General features: G+C 34.9%; 6 protein-coding genes across 12 annotated transcripts; 2 read left to right on the top strand and 4 right to left on the bottom strand.

Moving 5' to 3' along the window:
• Positions 1-77: 77 nt before the first annotated feature.
• On the bottom strand, positions 78-3114 carry LOC126852836 (bursicon). Of its 2 annotated transcripts, XM_050598054.1 has the most exons (4): positions 2997-3114; positions 2713-2879; positions 2099-2224; positions 78-1654 (listed from the first exon to the last, which is right to left on the bottom strand). In XM_050598054.1, exons 1-4 carry the CDS (start codon positions 3031-3033, stop codon positions 1505-1507), a joined length of 480 nt encoding a protein of 159 aa, XP_050454011.1. In that variant the 5' UTR covers positions 3034-3114; the 3' UTR covers positions 78-1504. The 2 variants fall into 2 exon arrangements, with proteins under 2 accessions (XP_050454011.1, XP_050454010.1); XM_050598053.1 differs by lacking the exon at positions 78-1654 and having other exon boundaries at positions 1701-2224.
• On the top strand, positions 2748-16268 carry LOC126852830 (zinc finger CCCH domain-containing protein 10-like). 3 transcript variants are annotated; one of them, XM_050598041.1, is made up of 4 exons: positions 2748-2888; positions 12664-13319; positions 13430-13721; positions 14099-16268. In XM_050598041.1, exons 2-4 carry the CDS (start codon positions 12754-12756, stop codon positions 14570-14572), a joined length of 1332 nt encoding a protein of 443 aa, XP_050453998.1. In that variant the 5' UTR covers positions 2748-2888; positions 12664-12753; the 3' UTR covers positions 14573-16268. The 3 variants fall into 3 exon arrangements, with proteins under 3 accessions (XP_050453998.1, XP_050453999.1, XP_050454000.1); XM_050598042.1 differs by lacking the exon at positions 2748-2888 and adding an exon at positions 7488-8091; XM_050598043.1 differs by lacking the exon at positions 2748-2888 and adding an exon at positions 8428-8565.
• Positions 4587-5239, bottom strand: LOC126852838 (partner of bursicon). Its single transcript, XM_050598056.1, has 2 exons — positions 4982-5239; positions 4587-4890 (listed from the first exon to the last, which is right to left on the bottom strand). The coding sequence occupies exons 1-2, from the start codon at positions 5228-5230 to the stop codon at positions 4720-4722; spliced, it is 420 nt and encodes a 139-aa protein (XP_050454013.1). The 5' UTR covers positions 5231-5239; the 3' UTR covers positions 4587-4719.
• Positions 5686-7403, bottom strand: LOC126852834 (G patch domain-containing protein 11). Of its 4 annotated transcripts, none has more exons than XM_050598048.1 (4): positions 7228-7403; positions 7052-7149; positions 6368-6643; positions 5686-6222 (listed from the first exon to the last, which is right to left on the bottom strand). In XM_050598048.1, exons 3-4 carry the CDS (start codon positions 6591-6593, stop codon positions 5687-5689), a joined length of 762 nt encoding a protein of 253 aa, XP_050454005.1. In that variant the 5' UTR covers positions 6594-6643; positions 7052-7149; positions 7228-7403; the 3' UTR covers position 5686. The 4 variants fall into 4 exon arrangements, with proteins under 4 accessions (XP_050454005.1, XP_050454007.1, XP_050454004.1 ...); XM_050598050.1 differs by having other exon boundaries at positions 7087-7149; XM_050598047.1 differs by having other exon boundaries at positions 7052-7403.
• Positions 8087-12386, top strand: LOC126852824 (sarcolemmal membrane-associated protein). The gene has a single exon (XM_050598031.1). It carries the CDS (start codon positions 8280-8282, stop codon positions 10674-10676), a length of 2397 nt encoding a protein of 798 aa, XP_050453988.1. The 5' UTR covers positions 8087-8279; the 3' UTR covers positions 10677-12386.
• Positions 16269-16687: 419 nt separating the features above from the next.
• Positions 16688-18412, bottom strand: LOC126852837 (dephospho-CoA kinase). The gene is made up of 3 exons (XM_050598055.1): positions 18215-18412; positions 17669-17960; positions 16688-17542 (listed from the first exon to the last, which is right to left on the bottom strand). The coding sequence occupies exons 1-3, from the start codon at positions 18324-18326 to the stop codon at positions 17242-17244; spliced, it is 705 nt and encodes a 234-aa protein (XP_050454012.1). The 5' UTR covers positions 18327-18412; the 3' UTR covers positions 16688-17241.
• Between the last annotated feature and the right edge of the window lie 467 nt (positions 18413-18879).

Genomic DNA, 18879 nt, shown 5'->3' with positions numbered 1-18879 from the left:
ACAGTGTTTCTCTGTAACAATACATTTCCTCCGCTCCCGACGCGCATACATCCCTTCCTTTTGATTATCAAAATTAGATTTTTTTATTTTTTGATAATTCTTTAAAACTCTCATTGCATCCACAATTCTTTCAGACTAAGTAAAAAATCCAGGATTTGCAGAAAGATATAAGATAGCTTATATTGAACAAAAAAGATTAGCGTTTTGTTCAATCTATTTTTCTTTTTTTGTGATCAAAGGGATTGAAATATACAAAAATGTATACGCGAGTATACATTTATTATAGAGATACTACATACGAAGGACATACAGAGAACGTGGAAAATAGTAAATACAGCAAAGAAGAAAAAAGGAAGCGTAAGATTTTCGCAGTGTACATGCGTGATTCTTGTGAATCACAGATATATAAAAATAAAGTAATACTAATTTATATTTATAATAAAAGAAAACTGTTGAGGAAATAATGTGGGGATAATAAATAAAAAGAGATTTTAACATGGGATTACAAGATCACCTTGTGGAAGCTGCCTTTGCAATGTTTCGCGTACAACTATTATATGCGATGACGCATTACGTTGACGTTTTATCGCGTGCAAGCACGCAGGTATACAGGATGTTTCAGATATATAGGATACGATGCCGTATTCCGAGAAATAAGCATCTTTTTACTTTAGTAAAATTCCCGAAAATGCAGTTAGTTTTCGAAAGATCTCTTTTTTTTACTAATATCACAAGGAATATTGATATGAATATTGATATCCCCTATCTATATGGGACATTCTGTAATATTGTTACACATATGTACTCATTTTGTTCATTTATTTTGACACATGTAAAGAAAGGAATTTACATATATACAGCATGTTTCACCAAAAGTGGCTATCTTTTTTTCTCTTTTGAACTAAAAGAGATAGACCATGACAAATCTACATCAAATTAAATAGTTCAAAATAAGCTATCTGTATTGATGAACGATTTGCATATTTTTTATAACAATAGATATTTCGAGACAATAAAAGTTGTAGCGCTGTTTGAAATGAATACAATTATACAATATTATACAATAAAAGATAAAAGGGACCATTTTTGATGAGACATCCTGTATACATAATATAAAGATAATGTTGTGTATGTTCGAAACACGTCGCGAAGTATACACATACATATATTTCCATTAATATATAAATTATGTTATAAAAAAATAAAAAAGGAAAAGAATTCCGTGTCATATGAAAACTGTCAATCTTGTTCTCTCGAGCATGTCAATGAGATAAAAATATTTTAATTTATTCTTGCACAGAAAATTATGTAGGCATATATTACATATCGAAATCTATTGTAGAGTCTCGCGCTCTTACATACTTGAAGAAAACAATAATACCAGTACATTCGAAAGGATTTCTTCTTACCGGTTTCTTAAAATATCCATTGCTGCTCGTCGACAATATCAATCTCTCAGAGAATAATATTAAATGCGCCAAAAGAGATATATAGATACGTGTCTCTATTGTAAGCCGGAGGATCTTCTGAAATGCGCCGATGTTGCAAAAGGACCCTCGTCGGCGAATCCCGCGATTTCTTGAGGGATTATCGCATATTCTTCGACGCTGGTGCAAGGTCTGCACATACATTCCAAAGGCGCCTTGGTAATCACCTGGTAAAAAGACAAAGATAAAATACGCATCTAACATTTCGCTAAGCTGAGTCAAATAAAATCGCGTTTCGCGTTTTGATAGACTCTTGAAAAGAACTCCAAGAATCCTCTTCCCTCAAAAAAAAAAAAAGAAAGAAAAAAAGAACAATCGGAGAACTCGCATCTCCTCCTTTTCGAATCAGGCGCCCACGCTCGCGGTCCACGTTCCGTGTCCGCGTCCTGATCGCCGATTGGACAATGATCATCAAGCGATACGAAAACAACATGGCCGCGGGAGACTCGCGGTTGTCGCGGAAGGCTTCGCTGCTGACAGTGCTGACTTGAGCGAACGGTCGGTGGAGAAGTGAGTGATCGTTCGTACGTTGATTCTAACGTGACTCCGCGGACGCCCCGGGCCCGCGGATCGTCCGCGGCGAACGCGGAAGATACGAGGTAGAATCTCACCTTCCGGAATTTCTTCTCCCCTGGTTTCGCTCTCGGACAGAACAGGGACACACTAGCCTCTCTCTCGCCGCTCTCCTGACAACACATGCAGCTTCTCTCCATTTGCCACATCTTGGATCCGGACACCTGTGCGTGTCAACAAACCGAACGCGTATATATTTATTACGCGCGTTCAAGCTACTCGTGTTTTATTCCGTTGCATTAAATGAGAGAATAAAAAAAGAGGAAGATAACGGGCTCTCGTCATCAAATGTCAAGCGTGATACGAATTTGCAATGTTATATCGGTCGCAACAACTTATGTTTATAATCTTAAGAAAAAGTGCTTCTTACTCTTTTTATGTATATATTTTATAAATATATAAAGTTTATATATAAAGTTTTTCATATCATGATATTCGTTGAAATTGAAAACATGTTTTTGTGTAATTTATGAAAACAATTGTACAGAATAATATATCTTTGACGTATTTTGCGAGTACAAATATCAGCTGAATTATTTTCAAGATTTATTTTCAAACGATATAAAATAGAATTTATTGTTACCATAATTTATAAAACTGTCAACTGACTCATATTTTATGACATTGTTTTATTAACTCGTATTTCTCTTACCTGCAGATAGCTGCTGCATCGTCCTCTGCATGCGTAACTGGGAATCGGCTTTGGGACACAACCAGGATATTGAAGAAAGTGTATCACACGGGTTGCCTGGCATTCGTCGACTCCAACAATTGCTTCTGCACTCCCGTACAACAAGCACATCAATAATCCATTGATTGCTGTGCGCAGTAAGTAGATATTTTATTATCATGTATTACTTATTTTACATACAATTGTGAGAAAGAGACAAACTGAGAACATTAATTTGTGAGTATATTTTTTAAATAACTATTCACCAAAGTAACAGAAGAATTTGCTTCTTGAGCGATACATTGTCTTCCCTTTCTAGCACTTTACTGTGCTTGTAAGTCTTAGGTCGTAAGCTTTTATACACCATAGGTGGCCATGTTTTCTCCCTTCCTTTGGCCATATTTTAACAATGTCAGAAAGTCACCTATGTATATACATATATAAGAAAAATATATAAGAAAATGCTTTCTAACATATTTCCTGAATGTATATATTTAATATTTGAATTCATTTTTTTTGCTATAATAGTTAAATCTTTATTTAAAAATTACAAAGTATATATTTATATACAATTAACATATATAAAAATCATATATTGGTTTATGTTGTAAATATGGTTTTAAGCCTTTTACACACACACACACACACACACACACACACATAATTTATTGGATATATTAAAGATATTATTAAATGTTAAGGTTTACATGAAAATATAGTACATATTGTATCCCAATATATATTTTTTAGTTATAAAATTATTCTGCGATACAATTATAAGAAAAATAATTTTTTGCTATCTATTATTTCAATCATACATTTTTAATTTAAATGACTATATTATTTCTATTTATAGATGAGACACACAATATATAACAAGTATTTGACCAGAATAAATTCATTCTTTTCATTTATGGAATATTTTTTTATAATTTTATTTTTTACAATTTAAAAATTAAATTTTGATAGTAAGATATTTAATTTATTAATAATAGGATTTATAAGCAATCAAACAAAAAAAATAGTATAGCACATTTTTTTCATTTTGTGTATTTTAATTAGATTTTATTACAACAAAACTTTAGTTTAGGATTAAGTTATGATATTAAAAATTTTGCGAATTGAAAATTTGAATCAAATTTGGAAAAATCGAAAAATCTTATATAACAATTATTTATAATTAATAATTTAACAAAACTGATTCTTTCTTATAATATGCATACTAAGATTTGCGGATGAAAAAAAAATGTCTTGCTAAAAACTAAAACAATTTTCTCTTCATTGAAATCTAACATAAATTTAATTTTTTCTACAATTTCACATTTTTCAAATTTTAATGTTAAATATATTAAAGCCAAAATCTCAAATTTTGAGATTTAAAATCTGTGTTAAAAAACTGAATTGAAAAAAATTAAACCTGAAATTTATCGAATAATATTCATTTGCATTAATTCTCTAATAGCTTGAAATCACTAAATCATTAAAAAAGTTATCAATTTTTTTTTGTATGAACATTTTTGTCAATGAGGAATTGTTTTTAGTTTTGATAAAAAGTATTTTTATATAGCAAATAAATCTGATAAGAAGAGATAAACTGTCAAGTATGTGCGAAATAAATATATTAAATTTTTATTTGAATGAGTTATATTTGTCTAAAAGTATGTAACAACATACAAAAGGATGTAGATATATATGTTGTGTGGATATATATTGATATCAATTCATACATTTAAAGAAAATTAATCTGTGGAATTTTATTGTCACATAGGTAAAAATGCATACATGTGTATACAATAGTTACATATTTCATATGTTCAAACTGTATGGATTCACATTGCAAATATGTTGGACAAAAATTTATTTATTTATAGAATTTATTTCTTTAATGTGATTATAATATCTTTATTTTTATTTTCTATCTATCATTGTAATTGTTACATAATAGTTATAATTTGAATTTTCACAAAATTTTAAATCTTGATGCCACTTTTATCTTGCAAGGTCACCGCACTTGATGCATTTACATTCAGCGGGTTCTCGTATCTTAATTTCCATCATTTCGTCGTCCATGCCTATCAATTTGATTCCATCCACGTCGTAACATTGATTCAGAATGACAAATCTTTCTTTTAAATAACTCTCTCGGCAGCAGTAGCATTCCTGTATTTATAAAAAGATAATTATAATTTAAGAAACATGATATACGCATCTTCTTTTGGGCGCGGAATTTTTTTGGCTACCATCAACTTACTTTTGAAAAGCCTGTAGTAGTGATAACACTTGGCTGTACTTGTGAATTACAGAATCCTTCACATTTAGAAACCGATATATCACCGCTACATGTTCTTCTCAGACGTCCTATCTCATCGTATTCGTCCTTAGTAATGTGCACTTCGGACTGTAAAGTCTCACAGCTCTCATCGTCTATTTCAGTTATCTCGGCATCGTTGATCGTAGCATAAATCACGAGAATTAATAAGGATTTTGGGCTTACCAACATTATATAATATCGCTTTATTGATGCAAATTTAGTAAAGAGGCTCGCCGCAAAGGTCTGGGTGAAATGAGAAAGGAGAAAATCAAACAGATGCTTTTATAGGTAACTTCCCACTTCCTATTGTATGTAAGAGGCAAGAAACGCGAGCGGATCCCCTGCTGCCTTAATAGTATAGCTCGACTGAGAGATTCAAGGGGGTAACGACTCCCTTCTGCTCTTAGGGTTGGGCGATATTCGATTTTCTCTCGCTCGAGACATTTTTTCAATATTTTGCATCATACGGTTAATGGCTTTTTTATGTCTCGTGTACACGATAAATTGACCATTTAACGTTATTTACTTAAAGTTTTTTCTTAAAATATATTATCATATTATCTAAAATTATTTATCCTAATTAAGGAATGTTTTCATTGATATTAACTTTTTTTTTAATATATAGCTTTATTGGTAAAAATATATTCAATGATCACTTCTTGTACTTCCCGGACAATTGTCTCTTAAATCGTCTTCGTCATTAAACTTCACTCCACACCAAATGCAGTAAAAGTATGTCTTTCTTAAATATTTAGTAAGAATGTCAAGTTTTTCTAAATTACTGATTGATTCTTCATCGCTATCATCAGAGTCATCAAAGTCATCATCGTTAGCTTCTTTTTCTTCTTTACTTGCTTCTGGCCAAAACCATGATTCTTGAGGTTTTGTAACATTTGTTTTAGTATCTAAATCTTGACATACTTTTTGACTTTTGCATAAATCGAATTTTTGTAGTTGTTCGGTTTTTTCTTGCGCTATTCTGCTACGAAAATCTCTTGTATCCATATTATCTAATTTTGCGTTCATACTCTTGCGATTATACAATTCTGTTTTTTTTAATGTCTTGCCTAGACCATGTCTATTCGTTTTAACTTCTACAGAAATTGGTTCAACTATTCCTGATCGAGTCTTGCCTATGCCTTGACCAGGCTTATATCCCATTTTCATAAGCATTCCGAAACCTAAAGAAGAAATAAATATTTATTTTTTTATTACATATTAAAATAATCTTTTTATAAATATTCTTATATTACATCAAGTGCATATTTGCTCTAATGTATAATATACAATATATATCCATATAATACATATGTACAAAGTACAGACCCTTATTTGTACTAGTAATAGCAGACGATAAGCCTTCCTCCCTTTTTTCTGCTTCAACTACTCGTATCGATTTATTTTGCTCCTTCATCCTCGATTCAATTTCACTTTTCTTTTTCATTAGTGCAAATTCTCTTCTATCAGAGTGTCTATGTATAAGACTCGATGAAACATTCTTTTCAGAACCTTGTAAAAATTTATCAGACATGTAATCTTCGTCATCTGACATTTTTACAAATGGAATTAATATTTAATAGAAAACTATAGCACTTTGTAAATCTGAAAATAAAATAACAGGTTTTTAATAAGATTATAAGATTTGTAGTTCTACTTGTAGTAGAATGTGAAAAATTATTTTAATTATCAATATTTGTCTTTTAAAAAGTTATTAATGGCTTTAAATAATTTATAATAATTTTTTATAATATAGAAAAATGATCTTTTTTTTTCTATTAACAGAATGAATATTTTACAATGTGATATTGCAAAATATTAATTTGACTTTATTAGGTTATACTTCAATTTGACAAGCTGCAGTTTCTGTTTGAAACGTTGATTCTTATAAATTTTCGGAAATGAGATCTCATAACAAGTAAGAAAGAACTTGAAATTAATTTTTTACGAATTAAAATATTCTCATAAGTTTTGCAACAAAAAATATTCTATTCCCTTAAACAGTTTTCATACAATTTCTCACGTTTTCTTCTTTTTTTCTAACTCACTTGATCTTCAAGTATTATTTATTTCTATGTATATATGTTGCTTGATATAAAATCATTATATCACTGAAAAAAATATATTGTTAATATTTCTATTTATGTGTGCAGTATAAATTCACTGTAATATATCACTAGTGGACGAACATTATTATAGATTCCAATACAAGCTTTTATATCATACGATCTATAATAAAGAAAGATTTTTATTAATTTTATAGAACGAGGTTTTTTTTATTTCCTCGTTTTTTTTTCTGAACTTTCGCGATTGCAGGGCAAATATACGTCCTACGCGAAGTAGGTAAGATAGATATTCGCGTCGCTCTCCCCCCCTCCCTCTGCCGCCCCATGGCGCTCCCGGAGTCAGCGGAACGCGGAACTGGACGGCACTAGTGATCAGTGTCGCAGAGGAACGCGAACCGTTGTATTTTCACGGGGGCCATACGTCGTCCGTGCGCGATATTTTTCGTTCGATCGCCAAGATCCGGAGCGCCGTCGTCGAAACTCGCGATTCGTCCCGGTCGTTCCTCGCGCGGCACGTCGTCCCCGCCGCGCATCGGAACCGGGCTCGTCGCGAGCGAGCAGCTGGCGCGGATGAAGAAACGCCACGGGCGAGATTACGCGACAGCGTAATCACGTTCGACGTGTTCCGTCTCTCTTTGCGAGGCGAGGGACGTCCTGCGAGTGTATCCCGCGAGTGTGTGCCTCGGGTTCGATCCTATCCGGAGAGAATCGACGCGTCCGAGGAAGCCGTTCCTTGGCCATCAGGGACGTGTTGACGAGCCCCGAGACATTCGTACGGACGGATCTTCACGAGGAAATAAAGGAGGTGTCGCGGGTCGCGGGGGAGGTGACGGGCGGTACAGAGTGAATCTTTATTGAAGGTGATATCTTTATATCGAAGAAAACATACCAAATACAGTATCGTCACATCTCGTCGCATCCGGCGATGGATCTCGAAGGATCGTGTCGCAATTACCTCGTGACCGAGTTTGAGGATCGCGCGCTCAGGTATTCTATACATGTGAAGTGAAGATTTGTATATTAAAAAGATTATCTTCCGCAGTGGGAGTGTCATTACAATACCTTGGAGTAATTTTCACATTTTTGTCGCTGTTGTTGCTGTGCTGCCGGACAACGGATCCGTTGCGAAAAGACTTATCCTCGGACTCGCTCGAATATTATTCATCTCGGCGGCTATGGTTGTAGCCAGCAGCGGTGGTTGGGTACAAAATGCCAGTTCGCCCGCTGGGCAGAACAATTCCAACCTGAGCCAAAATAATACACAGAACAACAACAAAATGACTGCCAAAGGTGTTCTGATCTGTCGAGACAATTCTCATCCCTTCCAGGAGCGTACGTTGACCTTGGAGCAACCTGTCAAAATCGGTCGTTCGGTAGCCAGGGCAAGAGCCGCGCCAAATAATGCGATCTTCGATTGCAAAGTACTGTCTAGGAATCATGCATTGCTGTGGTATTCCTCCGGTAAGTTTTATCTGCAAGACACATGCAGCAGCAATGGTACATTTGTCAATAATCAAAGACTCAGTGCCTCGGGGTTGGAGTCAACACCCAAGGAGGTATGTTCCGGGGACATAGTGCAATTTGGAGTGGACGTTGTAGAAAGTACAAAGAAAGTTACCCATGGATGTATAGTCGCTACCTTAAAATTATATCTGCCGGATGGAAAGGAGGCTAAGGCTAGTCTCAGCACCTCTGTTAGTTCACCTGCTGGAAATGTATCTCTCGAGGATCTTTATAAGCTTAATCAAGTAATGCAAGAAGCTTCAAGGCGAGAGAAAGCTCTCTATTCTAAATTGGGCTATCTGCAACAGTTAGTGGAAAATACTCGTAAAGCTGCCAATCAATCGTGGAAAGCACTGATCACAGAAGACCGTCTGTTGTCGTGGGTAATGACCGTTGAAAGTCAATTAGCGGTTTATTCTAAAAATTATACTGAGGACAAGATCAGAAACGAATTAGCGAAGCTTCAGGATGAGAAAGCGCAATATCAGAATGCGGCTAAGGAAGCGTTACAGAAGATACTGCAGGAGAAACTGGAGGTTACTCAGAGATTGGTACAATTAGAGGGACGTCTGAACGAAACGGAGGAGGAGTGTCAAAGTTTACACAATGTAGCCAAATATACTCAAACGGAACTTCAGGAACTTAGCGCGAAATACGCGGAAACTCAGAAGAAACTCCAAGAAACCACCAACAAACTCTTAGAGAGCGAGGAGAAGATGAAGGATATGCTACTTATCGCGGAGCAGGAAAAACGGGATCTCGCGAAACGGATTGAAGATCAATCGAGAATCGAGAAGAACTTGCGAGCGAGATTGCGCGATTCCCGATTGGATTCTGTTAATATTTACAAGCAGATTACCGCCTTGAGAAATTATATGCAGACTTTGCAGGATATGAATTCAAAGCTGGAAGTGAGCGAGAATTTCGATTCGAAGACCGACGAAAATCCTATAGAGGCTATAAATGCTATTCTCAACAAATTGAATTCCATTCATGTCGACAATATCGAAATAGATAGCGATATCAATCTTTACTTCTCTAAGAGTGAGCAGGATAATCAGATCAATTCGCCGGACGCGGATACGAAGCAATTGAAATCCGTCAACTCCGACTTGTCCTTCACCAAAGATCAGCTGGACGATCTGCAGACGACAATCGACGACAGCCTCACGGAATATATCTTGCCACCGCCGTCGTCTAGAAGAACTTTGGTCAACGGAAACTTGGCTAATCTGGATTCCAACGGCGACTCGGACACAAACTCGGAAGCGACCGACGACACGTGCAGTATTACGAACGATGACAGCGAAAAGTCTGTTATAGAGAATAAAAAGGAAGAGCTAGACACAATGGAAGCGGAATTGAAGCAGAGCAAGCTGGAAGTTCGATTCGCTAATGTCGAGAACGATCAACAGTTGGAAGTGCATCGCGAGCCAACGGAACAAATTGCCAAAGATGACAACGACATCGCGGAGATGGGAGAAACAGCAGCCGAAGACGTACCGGACAACTCAATCGTCGACGATACGATAGACAACAGACGCGATGAGACAGCGGGAAATGAACCCGTCGCGCCGGGGGACGGCGAGTGCGAAGAGCGCGTAGAAGGGGATTACATCAAGACCTTGAAACCTGTCGTAAAGAACGACGCAGCAATGCAGCAGGCTTACTCGAGCAGGGACTATATGCTACAGACATTAATTGGCTCTTTAGATTCGTTAAGAAGCGAGGACAGCTACGAGGCGCAGCGAACGGTTAAGAGGGAGATGGAGGAGCTGAAGGACTGGCTGATCCGGGAGCCGAGCGAGATCGTCATCGACAAATTGCGGGAGCTGTATTATCGCGTGAAGAACGACGCTCAGCGTATTCAGGAGGTCAACGAGGAGCTGGTTATAGTGAAGGAAAAATACAACGCGTTCGTCGAGGAGAAAGCGGAGCTGTCGAAAAAATACATGTCGCTCAAGGCGCAGTGTGGTGATTTGCTGAGCACGACTTACACCGTGCCGATACATTATGTGGCGCCTATCGCGATCATGCTCGTGTGGATGCTGTTGGAGAAAATATTCTAATCTCGCGTCTCTGTCTCTCTCTCTCTCTCTCTCTCTTCTTCTCCGCGCGTCCAATATTCTTTTCTCATAATTATGTATATACGACACAAACGCGTTCCATCTCTCCTCCTCTCTCTTTGTTTTTTTTTTTTTTTCCTTGTAATATTGGACGCGACTGAAATCTCATCGAGAGGACAATCGGATTCAGCATAAGTATGCGTAAATTTTATTCTCGATGCAATTTAATGTTTTTTATACGAACAAACGCTAAGAATTGTACATATATATATATATAATTGTTTAATTTCCCAGTCCGAGTTAAGGACAAGAATTAGGGAAGTTTCTCGTAACGAATCTTGTAAGCGAGCTTTGTATGGGCGTTATCACGCATTACAAGGAAGGATCAAAATCAAAGATCGGGAAAGAAATACATCGGATATCGAAACCAGAAGCCTCGCAACTCACGCTCTCTGGAAATTACATGTGGAGGGGGGAGGGGGAATGTAGATACGATATCACGTAAAATGTTCAACATGCTGCCAAGCTGCTAAGTATCATATCTCGTAATATAATTCAAATCTGGATTCACGATATCGTGTATTTCGTTGTAACATTTGTTTATTTAAAACGATACGCGTTTTTTCTATAAGCGCGTCAGCATATTAAAAGATTAAAGATTAAGTTGTATCGTTTGCGAGCTTACGAGGATACTCTCTTCGCATCCGCGTCTCGAGTGCGCACATTTTTCGATCGTGAAATACTTTATAAATAATTTGTACATAAATAATTAATTGTAGAAGGCGAGTCTGCGCGCGAAACGATACATACTCGATATATTCGGATATATTCTAACACGCTTTTTTTTTAATTTCTTTAGTTGAGAGGCCGAATTAAGACGAATGCGTACTTTTGTAAGAGAGTGAGAAGGGGAATCTTGATTGCCGCGTTCACATATATATCAACATACGTATATTATATGTTACAACATTACTCTCTCTCTCTTCTAATCATAGGTTCATTATTCACGAGTGAAAATTTACCGCAAAGCGCATCGTAATGCGAGATGAATCCCGGATCCTTCCTACTGTAATTGCATAAAGATATCTTTTTATCGTCTCTCTCTTTCTCTCTCTCTCTCTCTTCTTTCTATAACTGAATAGCGTGACAATACAAAAGCATATCTGTTTGAGCGACCTAATAAATGATAAGTGAGTACATTTACTTTTTGGAAAAAGAAGAAAATTTTTCCGCATTCATAGTAGACTATTCTGTCGATCGTTGAGGAATGACCTTGATATCCTCTACCTAAAGAAAATTCCACGATAATTGTAGTTTTCTAATCGATTCTTTTGATACGAACGTGTGACGCAAAAATTGACAGTATTTTCTTAATTCATTAGTTATTTAGAGAGTGTGCCATCGCTCGCAGCGCGCATCTACTTCAATCGCATTAATTAAAGAATTATTCGTATCAGTGCGTCGCGAAAGAACAAAAATCTACGTGATACACATTTTTCAAGAAATATGCGAGTGACGATCGTTAGGCTCGATCTTAATTTTCTTGACGGATTAAGAGACGTATGTATCACGGATTTATCAAAGTAAATAAGTAAACGATAGATAAAAATACTGTACATAATAATGTTGATATAATCTTACTACCGATGTAATAGCCGTATTATACGAAAAGGGAAAATAAAGATAAAAGTTAACTTAATTCAAATTGAGAAATCTCGTCTTGTTACTCTTAATACTCCTTAATTCACGTTTCAGCTTAGAGCGCGCCGCTCTATTGAAGATATATATTACGCTAGTAAGAGAGTAAATTAACGCGCAATTAACAACTTATTTCGCGGTTTCGTAAGTATTGTTTGTCACGAGCGAATATTAAATAATATTAAAGCAATAGAGCTTTTCTCAATGTAGCGTACGTGCACTGTAATAATATTATTATGTATTTTTAAATTCCCATCGTATTATATATCTCACTTTTTTTTCCTTTACTTAGGATCCCTTGTACTTCGCACAACGTATTAGCCGTGCTTAGCCGGTTCCATCGATTGATCGAAGGTACGACGACGACCGCTATGCTTCATCGATGAAAAAACTGAAGAAAAAGTTGGACAACGGGACGGCGGGGCATCAGCAGCAGGCGACCGGGATGGCGGGTGGATTGAACGTGAACGCGACAGACACCTCCGACCTTGCGAATCGCATCTGCAGGGACTTTCTGAGAAATGTGTGCCATCGCGGGAAGCGTTGCAAGTACCTACACGAGCGTTCCGACGACGATCCGGTGGAGGAATACACCTTCTGCCATGATTATCAGAACGGCATGTGCAATTGGCCGGGCTGCAAATTTCTTCATTGCACGGAAAGCGAGGAGAAGCGTTTCCGGGCGACCGGCGAGTTACCGCCCCACGTTCTCAACAGATCCAAAATCGGTAATAACGACAAGTCGGATTATCCGTTGTGCAAGGATTTTCTCAAGGGCAGTTGCCAGAGAGCCAACTGTAAATTCAGACATTGGAAGAAGGAGGAGCCGCAGCACAATCTAATGTCGCCGCCGCATCACAACGCGTCCAGACCGCAGCACAATTTCAACGGCACGAGCAACGGCGGTGGTGCCGGTGGCGAGAATCGCAGATACGAGGAGGACAGAAAGTAAGCAATCTCTCGTAGTCGATCGATTCGTCTAATGATAAATTTTTTTACACATAAGTTTAAAATTTTGCGTTTTATTTCTAACGATTTCCTTCTTCATAAATTTGCAGTTTTCACTGGCAAATGGAAGATCAGCATAACAATTTGGTTGCCAATAATGGCGGTTACAACACACATCCGGCCGATTACATCGGACCGCCGGAACCAAAGAGACGGATAGTCTCGGGTGAGACAGTCGTCCATTTCGACGCTTCTACGATCGTGGGCCAGCAGCACGCCACTCAACCGGCAGTTACGCCGAGTTACTATTATCCTGTGATACCGCGCAACGAGGCACGGGCTATCGTACTTGAAGATGAAAATGCATTGTTGAGGAAAAAAATTGAGGAATTGAAGAAACAGGTATATAAGATTTAAATACCCAGGTGTATTTATTACAAAATATCGATAGAAATATTAATTAGGTGTCTACTCCCATCTTACGAAAGCTTTTAAGTTTTTTCAGTACATTTGCTTATTATTTGAAACAGCTCTGTGTTTTCTTCTCATATGAATGAAAATTATTAAAAAACGCATGCACAAAATATATTATATACAAAAAAATTATATTATAATTATTTAAGAAAGTTGCATCAAAGAATCTTTAAAATATTCTCACTTGGAATTTTAAACAAGAGCATCTGGAAGAGAGATCAAGGAATTTTTACAAAATTTGAATAGACAATGTTTTTATTTCTATTTATTTATACTGTGTTCTAACTCTCACTTTTCCGTCTTAGGTTAGCGATTTGACGGCGACGAATGAATTTCTGTTGGATCAAAATGCTCAATTAAGGATGTCGGGCAAACGAACCGCAAATGTAACGGCTGTAACGGTGCCGGCGGTCACAATTACAAATACAGTTCCGCCGTCACAAGCTCCAACGCCTCAACAGATGGTCAACGCGGCCGTGGCCGCGGGCACTCTTCGGACAGTCACCGCCAGCGTAGCCACCGTTCCTGTGAGCATCGCAACTGTAGCGCCCGTCTCGATTGCGGCAGTCTCTATGGCTCCAGTTTCGATACCTCCACCGATAGTCACCATGGCGCAACAGACCATCTCGATGAGCGGCTCCGGACCTCCCCAAGCTACCAATCAGCAACCACCCAACACACAGCAGCCCGCAAGCCTACCTTTGTCGATATCCGGCGCGACCGCACCTCTCGTTTCTTATCCCATTATGTCTCAAGAACTTAGGCCTGTCTTGCAGTAAGTCGCGTAGCAGAAGAATATGGATAACAGTTGTATTCTGACAAGATGTCGACGGATATATGATACTTACATACTTGGCTATCAAGAATATAACATCTTCTGACTAAATCATGTTTCTCTTACAAGAAACCAATGTACTTTAAAAGTACAAAGAACGGAATACAGAGACAGATCAGTGGCTGTGGAATGACACAGATGTATTGCAGATATAGCAAATAGAAATATTTACATTGGTGTAATATTCACATACATCTTAAATTTCTTAACTTCTCTAGTTATTTACATAGAGATAGAACCTAAAGAAAACGGATGTTTAGTTTAAAACAATTTTGTTAAAAATAAATAAATAATTTTTTTGTTAAAAATAAATAAAGTCAAATTATATTTAGTTAAAAATAGATTCTATCCCTTTGCCTCCTAATAATTATAATCGAGTTTGCATTCAAATTCTTACGGGGTACGTTTATCTTATATTTGTGTGAAAAACTATAAAAAAATTTTTTTGTTTTTTATCTTCTGTGTGAATAGTATCAGAAATATACAGTCGATTATATAGCATAATAATCGTAGGCAAATACTGTCGGCGAATATATATATATCCAAAGTTTGTATGGTTGTAGAATAATAGGAACGACAATCTACAATCAGGACATGTTAGTTGCATCATGACATTATGTTCCTTTGTATCTTCTTTTTCTCTATACATTATATTATACATAGTCTCTATAAATCTCGTTTCTCTATATGTGCATAGAACTAAATTGAAATTATATCAATAATAGTGACATTAAAGAATTGTCGATAAAATTGTAAAATAAACGGGCGTAAATAAGGAGAATGACTCTCATTTAGATTAATATGTTAACATAAGTACAAAGAAGAATGATTGTAGCAGAATGAAAAAAAAATATATGTATATATAAACGAGAAAAATTGTACTGTGTGAATGTACTGTTCTTTGAACTGATTTCATAGAACTTCAGTATAATATTACGGTACTAAAAGTACAACAAAAGTTTGTCTATTGGATGAGAATTAATTTCGAAGCTCTTGTTCAATTTGCTTAAGCGAAATATTCCGTGTTTCAAAATCAAGTGAGTTATTCTCCTTGTTTATAGAATAAATTATATAAAATAATCCTTTTAGTATAGTTTTTGCATATTAATTAATAATGAATATTATGTACACAATGCTGTACATAGTATTCCATATTGCTTCTTCTTTAGATTAATCGAAAGAAAAGTGTATTTTATACTTCCGCTTTTAATATATATATATATATATATATATAAGCTAATTACTCTTATAAAATAATACTTTAATTAAGTACTTATCACTATATATACACGGTTCTTTACCGGTCCCTATAATTTACTTAAACAAACAGCTTTCTGTTTAAATATTAGGATAAAAGCAATGAAAAATTTATACTTATAGCCCATATACGAGCGTATCAGATCACACATATACATATAACAAATACATGTTATAAATCAAATGGGCATCTGATTTTAAGTCACGTTATTAATCAACTCTATACACTTGTATATATTTTGCGATAATTAGCATTTAAGAAATTGAGCACTATGTACTCGTGTATTTTATATATGCATACAATTATGTATGAACAATCTTTTACGTATGAATTTATGTTAAAAAGCACTTTATTAAAAAAGAAAAAAAGACGAACGTGATTTTTACTTTTGTATTCTTGCAAGTGCAAGACTTGTGTATAAATAGTGAAATTATAATTTGAAATTCTTCAGTTTCTCACTATAAAAGAAAAAAGATGAAAAAGGATTTTTTTGTGATTATATAATTGATATATATATAGTTTTTATATATTATATAAGAAAAGAGATACATATAATATTTTAGAGAAATACATATGATATATAATCATATATTTTTATAATAGTATTTATAATAGTCATTAATTTTATTTTTTATACATTTATCATTGAATAACGTTTTACATTTGGTTTATAATAAATGCATCGACTAATTACACGAGACATTCACACGAATTCACACATCCGTTTTCAATAAAAATAATAAAAAGGTAGTGTTAATTATGTTATCATAATTCAATATAAAATACATTAAAGTTGTCTGCTTTAACTCAATAAATTGTATCACTTTATTTTCTTTTTTTTTCTTTCTTATTTTTTTTATTGTATGATCTAGTTTAAGTGCTGAATATGAGATGTCTTCATTTTGTCAATGAAATACTTTTTCAGTGGACACATATTCATATACATACAAATATGCACACATATATAATTATGTATATCCCTTTTGCTCTATTGTTAGCTACAGCACATTATAACCAGAAGAGTAGTTCTGGTTGTTTGTAAATAAAATTATTTAATATTGCACGGTTTATAATCACACAGAAACTTTTTCTACAAAAGTAAAAAAAAAATATCTTTACTAAGTAAAGTAAAAGAAAAAGTATCTTTACTTTTCATACTTCAATTTATCTAGCAAGAGTAATGTTTTCTAATTAATTAATTAATTAATGTTTTTATCTATTTTGGAATTTTTTTTGTGTGAATCTATTACTGTACAATTTAATTAAACATGTATTTGCTTTTACCATGAAACTACAATTTACAACGGAACAAACTTTTATTTGTCTAAATTGATTAGTTGTAATAAAAAATAATTTTATGTCGTAGAGGAAGATCTGGAGCTTCTGTTTCTTAACCAACATGCACCAGCTAACAATATGGTACAACAAAATCCGACTAGAAAGCGCAATTTCCAATGATGCTTAGAGCATCTTAATACATTAATCACTTTTATTGTCTGTTCCCTAGTGTCCCTTACGCTACCCGAATTTTCAATTACAAAATTTGCCATCTCGGCTTTCTTCTCTAAGGACATTTGTGCAGCTATTCTTATTTTTGCCTTAGCTTCTGTAAATCCGCTGCGCTCCATTAAACGTTGTAATTGAAGATCCTCTTCGCTGGAAACAATAAGTAGATTATAAAATTTATGGGAGCTTCAAAGAACTAAAAGTCATTTTATATATATTTACTTATTTAAAATATCAACATGCTATTTTGATATATTGATTGAAATGTATGCATACCATGTTACAACTATAATTTTGTGCAAGTAATTTAACATATGTCCTGTTTCAAAAAGCAATGGCAGGTCCATGACTATAAACGGATAGCCTTGTAGAAAATATTTAATAGTTTGCCAGTATATCTCCTTATATATATCAGGATGTGTAATGGCATTGAGTTTTTTTCTCTTTTCAACATCGTTAAATATTAAATCGCCGAGTTTTGTTCTGTCCAAATATTTGGTATCCAAAAACACATCCGGACCGAATTCTTTTTGTATTTTATACCATGCTGGCTTTCCCGGTTCGACGACTGTAATTAGATATATATCGATACATTATTTTCTACATTAAAGTTGTCCTTTAAATAGTTTAATTAAAGAGTGAATATATATATACAATTTATATTAATAGCACATACCAAAATTTTAAAAAGATCAGAAAAGAAATATAATGTTATTTAAGGAAGAAAGAATTAATAAAAGAAAATAAAAAAATATTAGCTTAAAAATTATTGTATATATAATATATTCATAATTGCAGGATCAAGTACAATGCAATTCTAACCTTTCCGTGCAATTAAATCGGCATCTATAACAGGAATGCCATGCTCCCGAAAGATAGCAGCGACTGTACTCTTTCCGGTAGCAATGCCGCCTGTTAATCCAACAAGATACATCTCGAAAAATGAAAGTTTTTTACGAAAAATATAAATAAATAAATGATCAAGTACACATAACCGATTTCAGCATTATTCACTCCGGATAAGAGACGTGTTCAAAAATCCTATTCGTCAGATCAGAGTAGAATTTGATTGACCAATTGGAACAAAGAAAACTTTGGTCATTTTTATTCTGATTGGTCAATCTAACAGTACTCTGCTTAGACGAATTTTTTGAACGCACCAAAGATAGACTTAACAAAATGACTATACAATTACGACATACGAATGCCTAGGATCAGATCAGATACGCGTGTGTATATATTTATAAAGTACTTCCTGTACCGAGCGCAATTTATTTTTTATCTTCAAAATTAAATTTTTTTTTTTAAACAAAGAACAAAGCATTAAAAAGACAAGATAGCATTTATCTTCTGCTAGAAATAAAATTAACAATTAATAGTATTTATGCTCTTAAAAATTTAAAAAAAAATCTTGATCTTTTCCTCCAATTAAGTTATGAAAAGTTCAATATACAATACCGTGCAAAAGTTTGCGTACACATTTGTCT

The sequence above is a fragment of the Cataglyphis hispanica genome, chromosome 11, assembly GCF_021464435.1.
Source record: "Cataglyphis hispanica isolate Lineage 1 chromosome 11, ULB_Chis1_1.0, whole genome shotgun sequence".
Taxonomy (NCBI): Eukaryota; Metazoa; Arthropoda; class Insecta; order Hymenoptera; family Formicidae; genus Cataglyphis; species Cataglyphis hispanica.
This window is presented reverse-complemented; position numbering and strand designations above follow the sequence as displayed.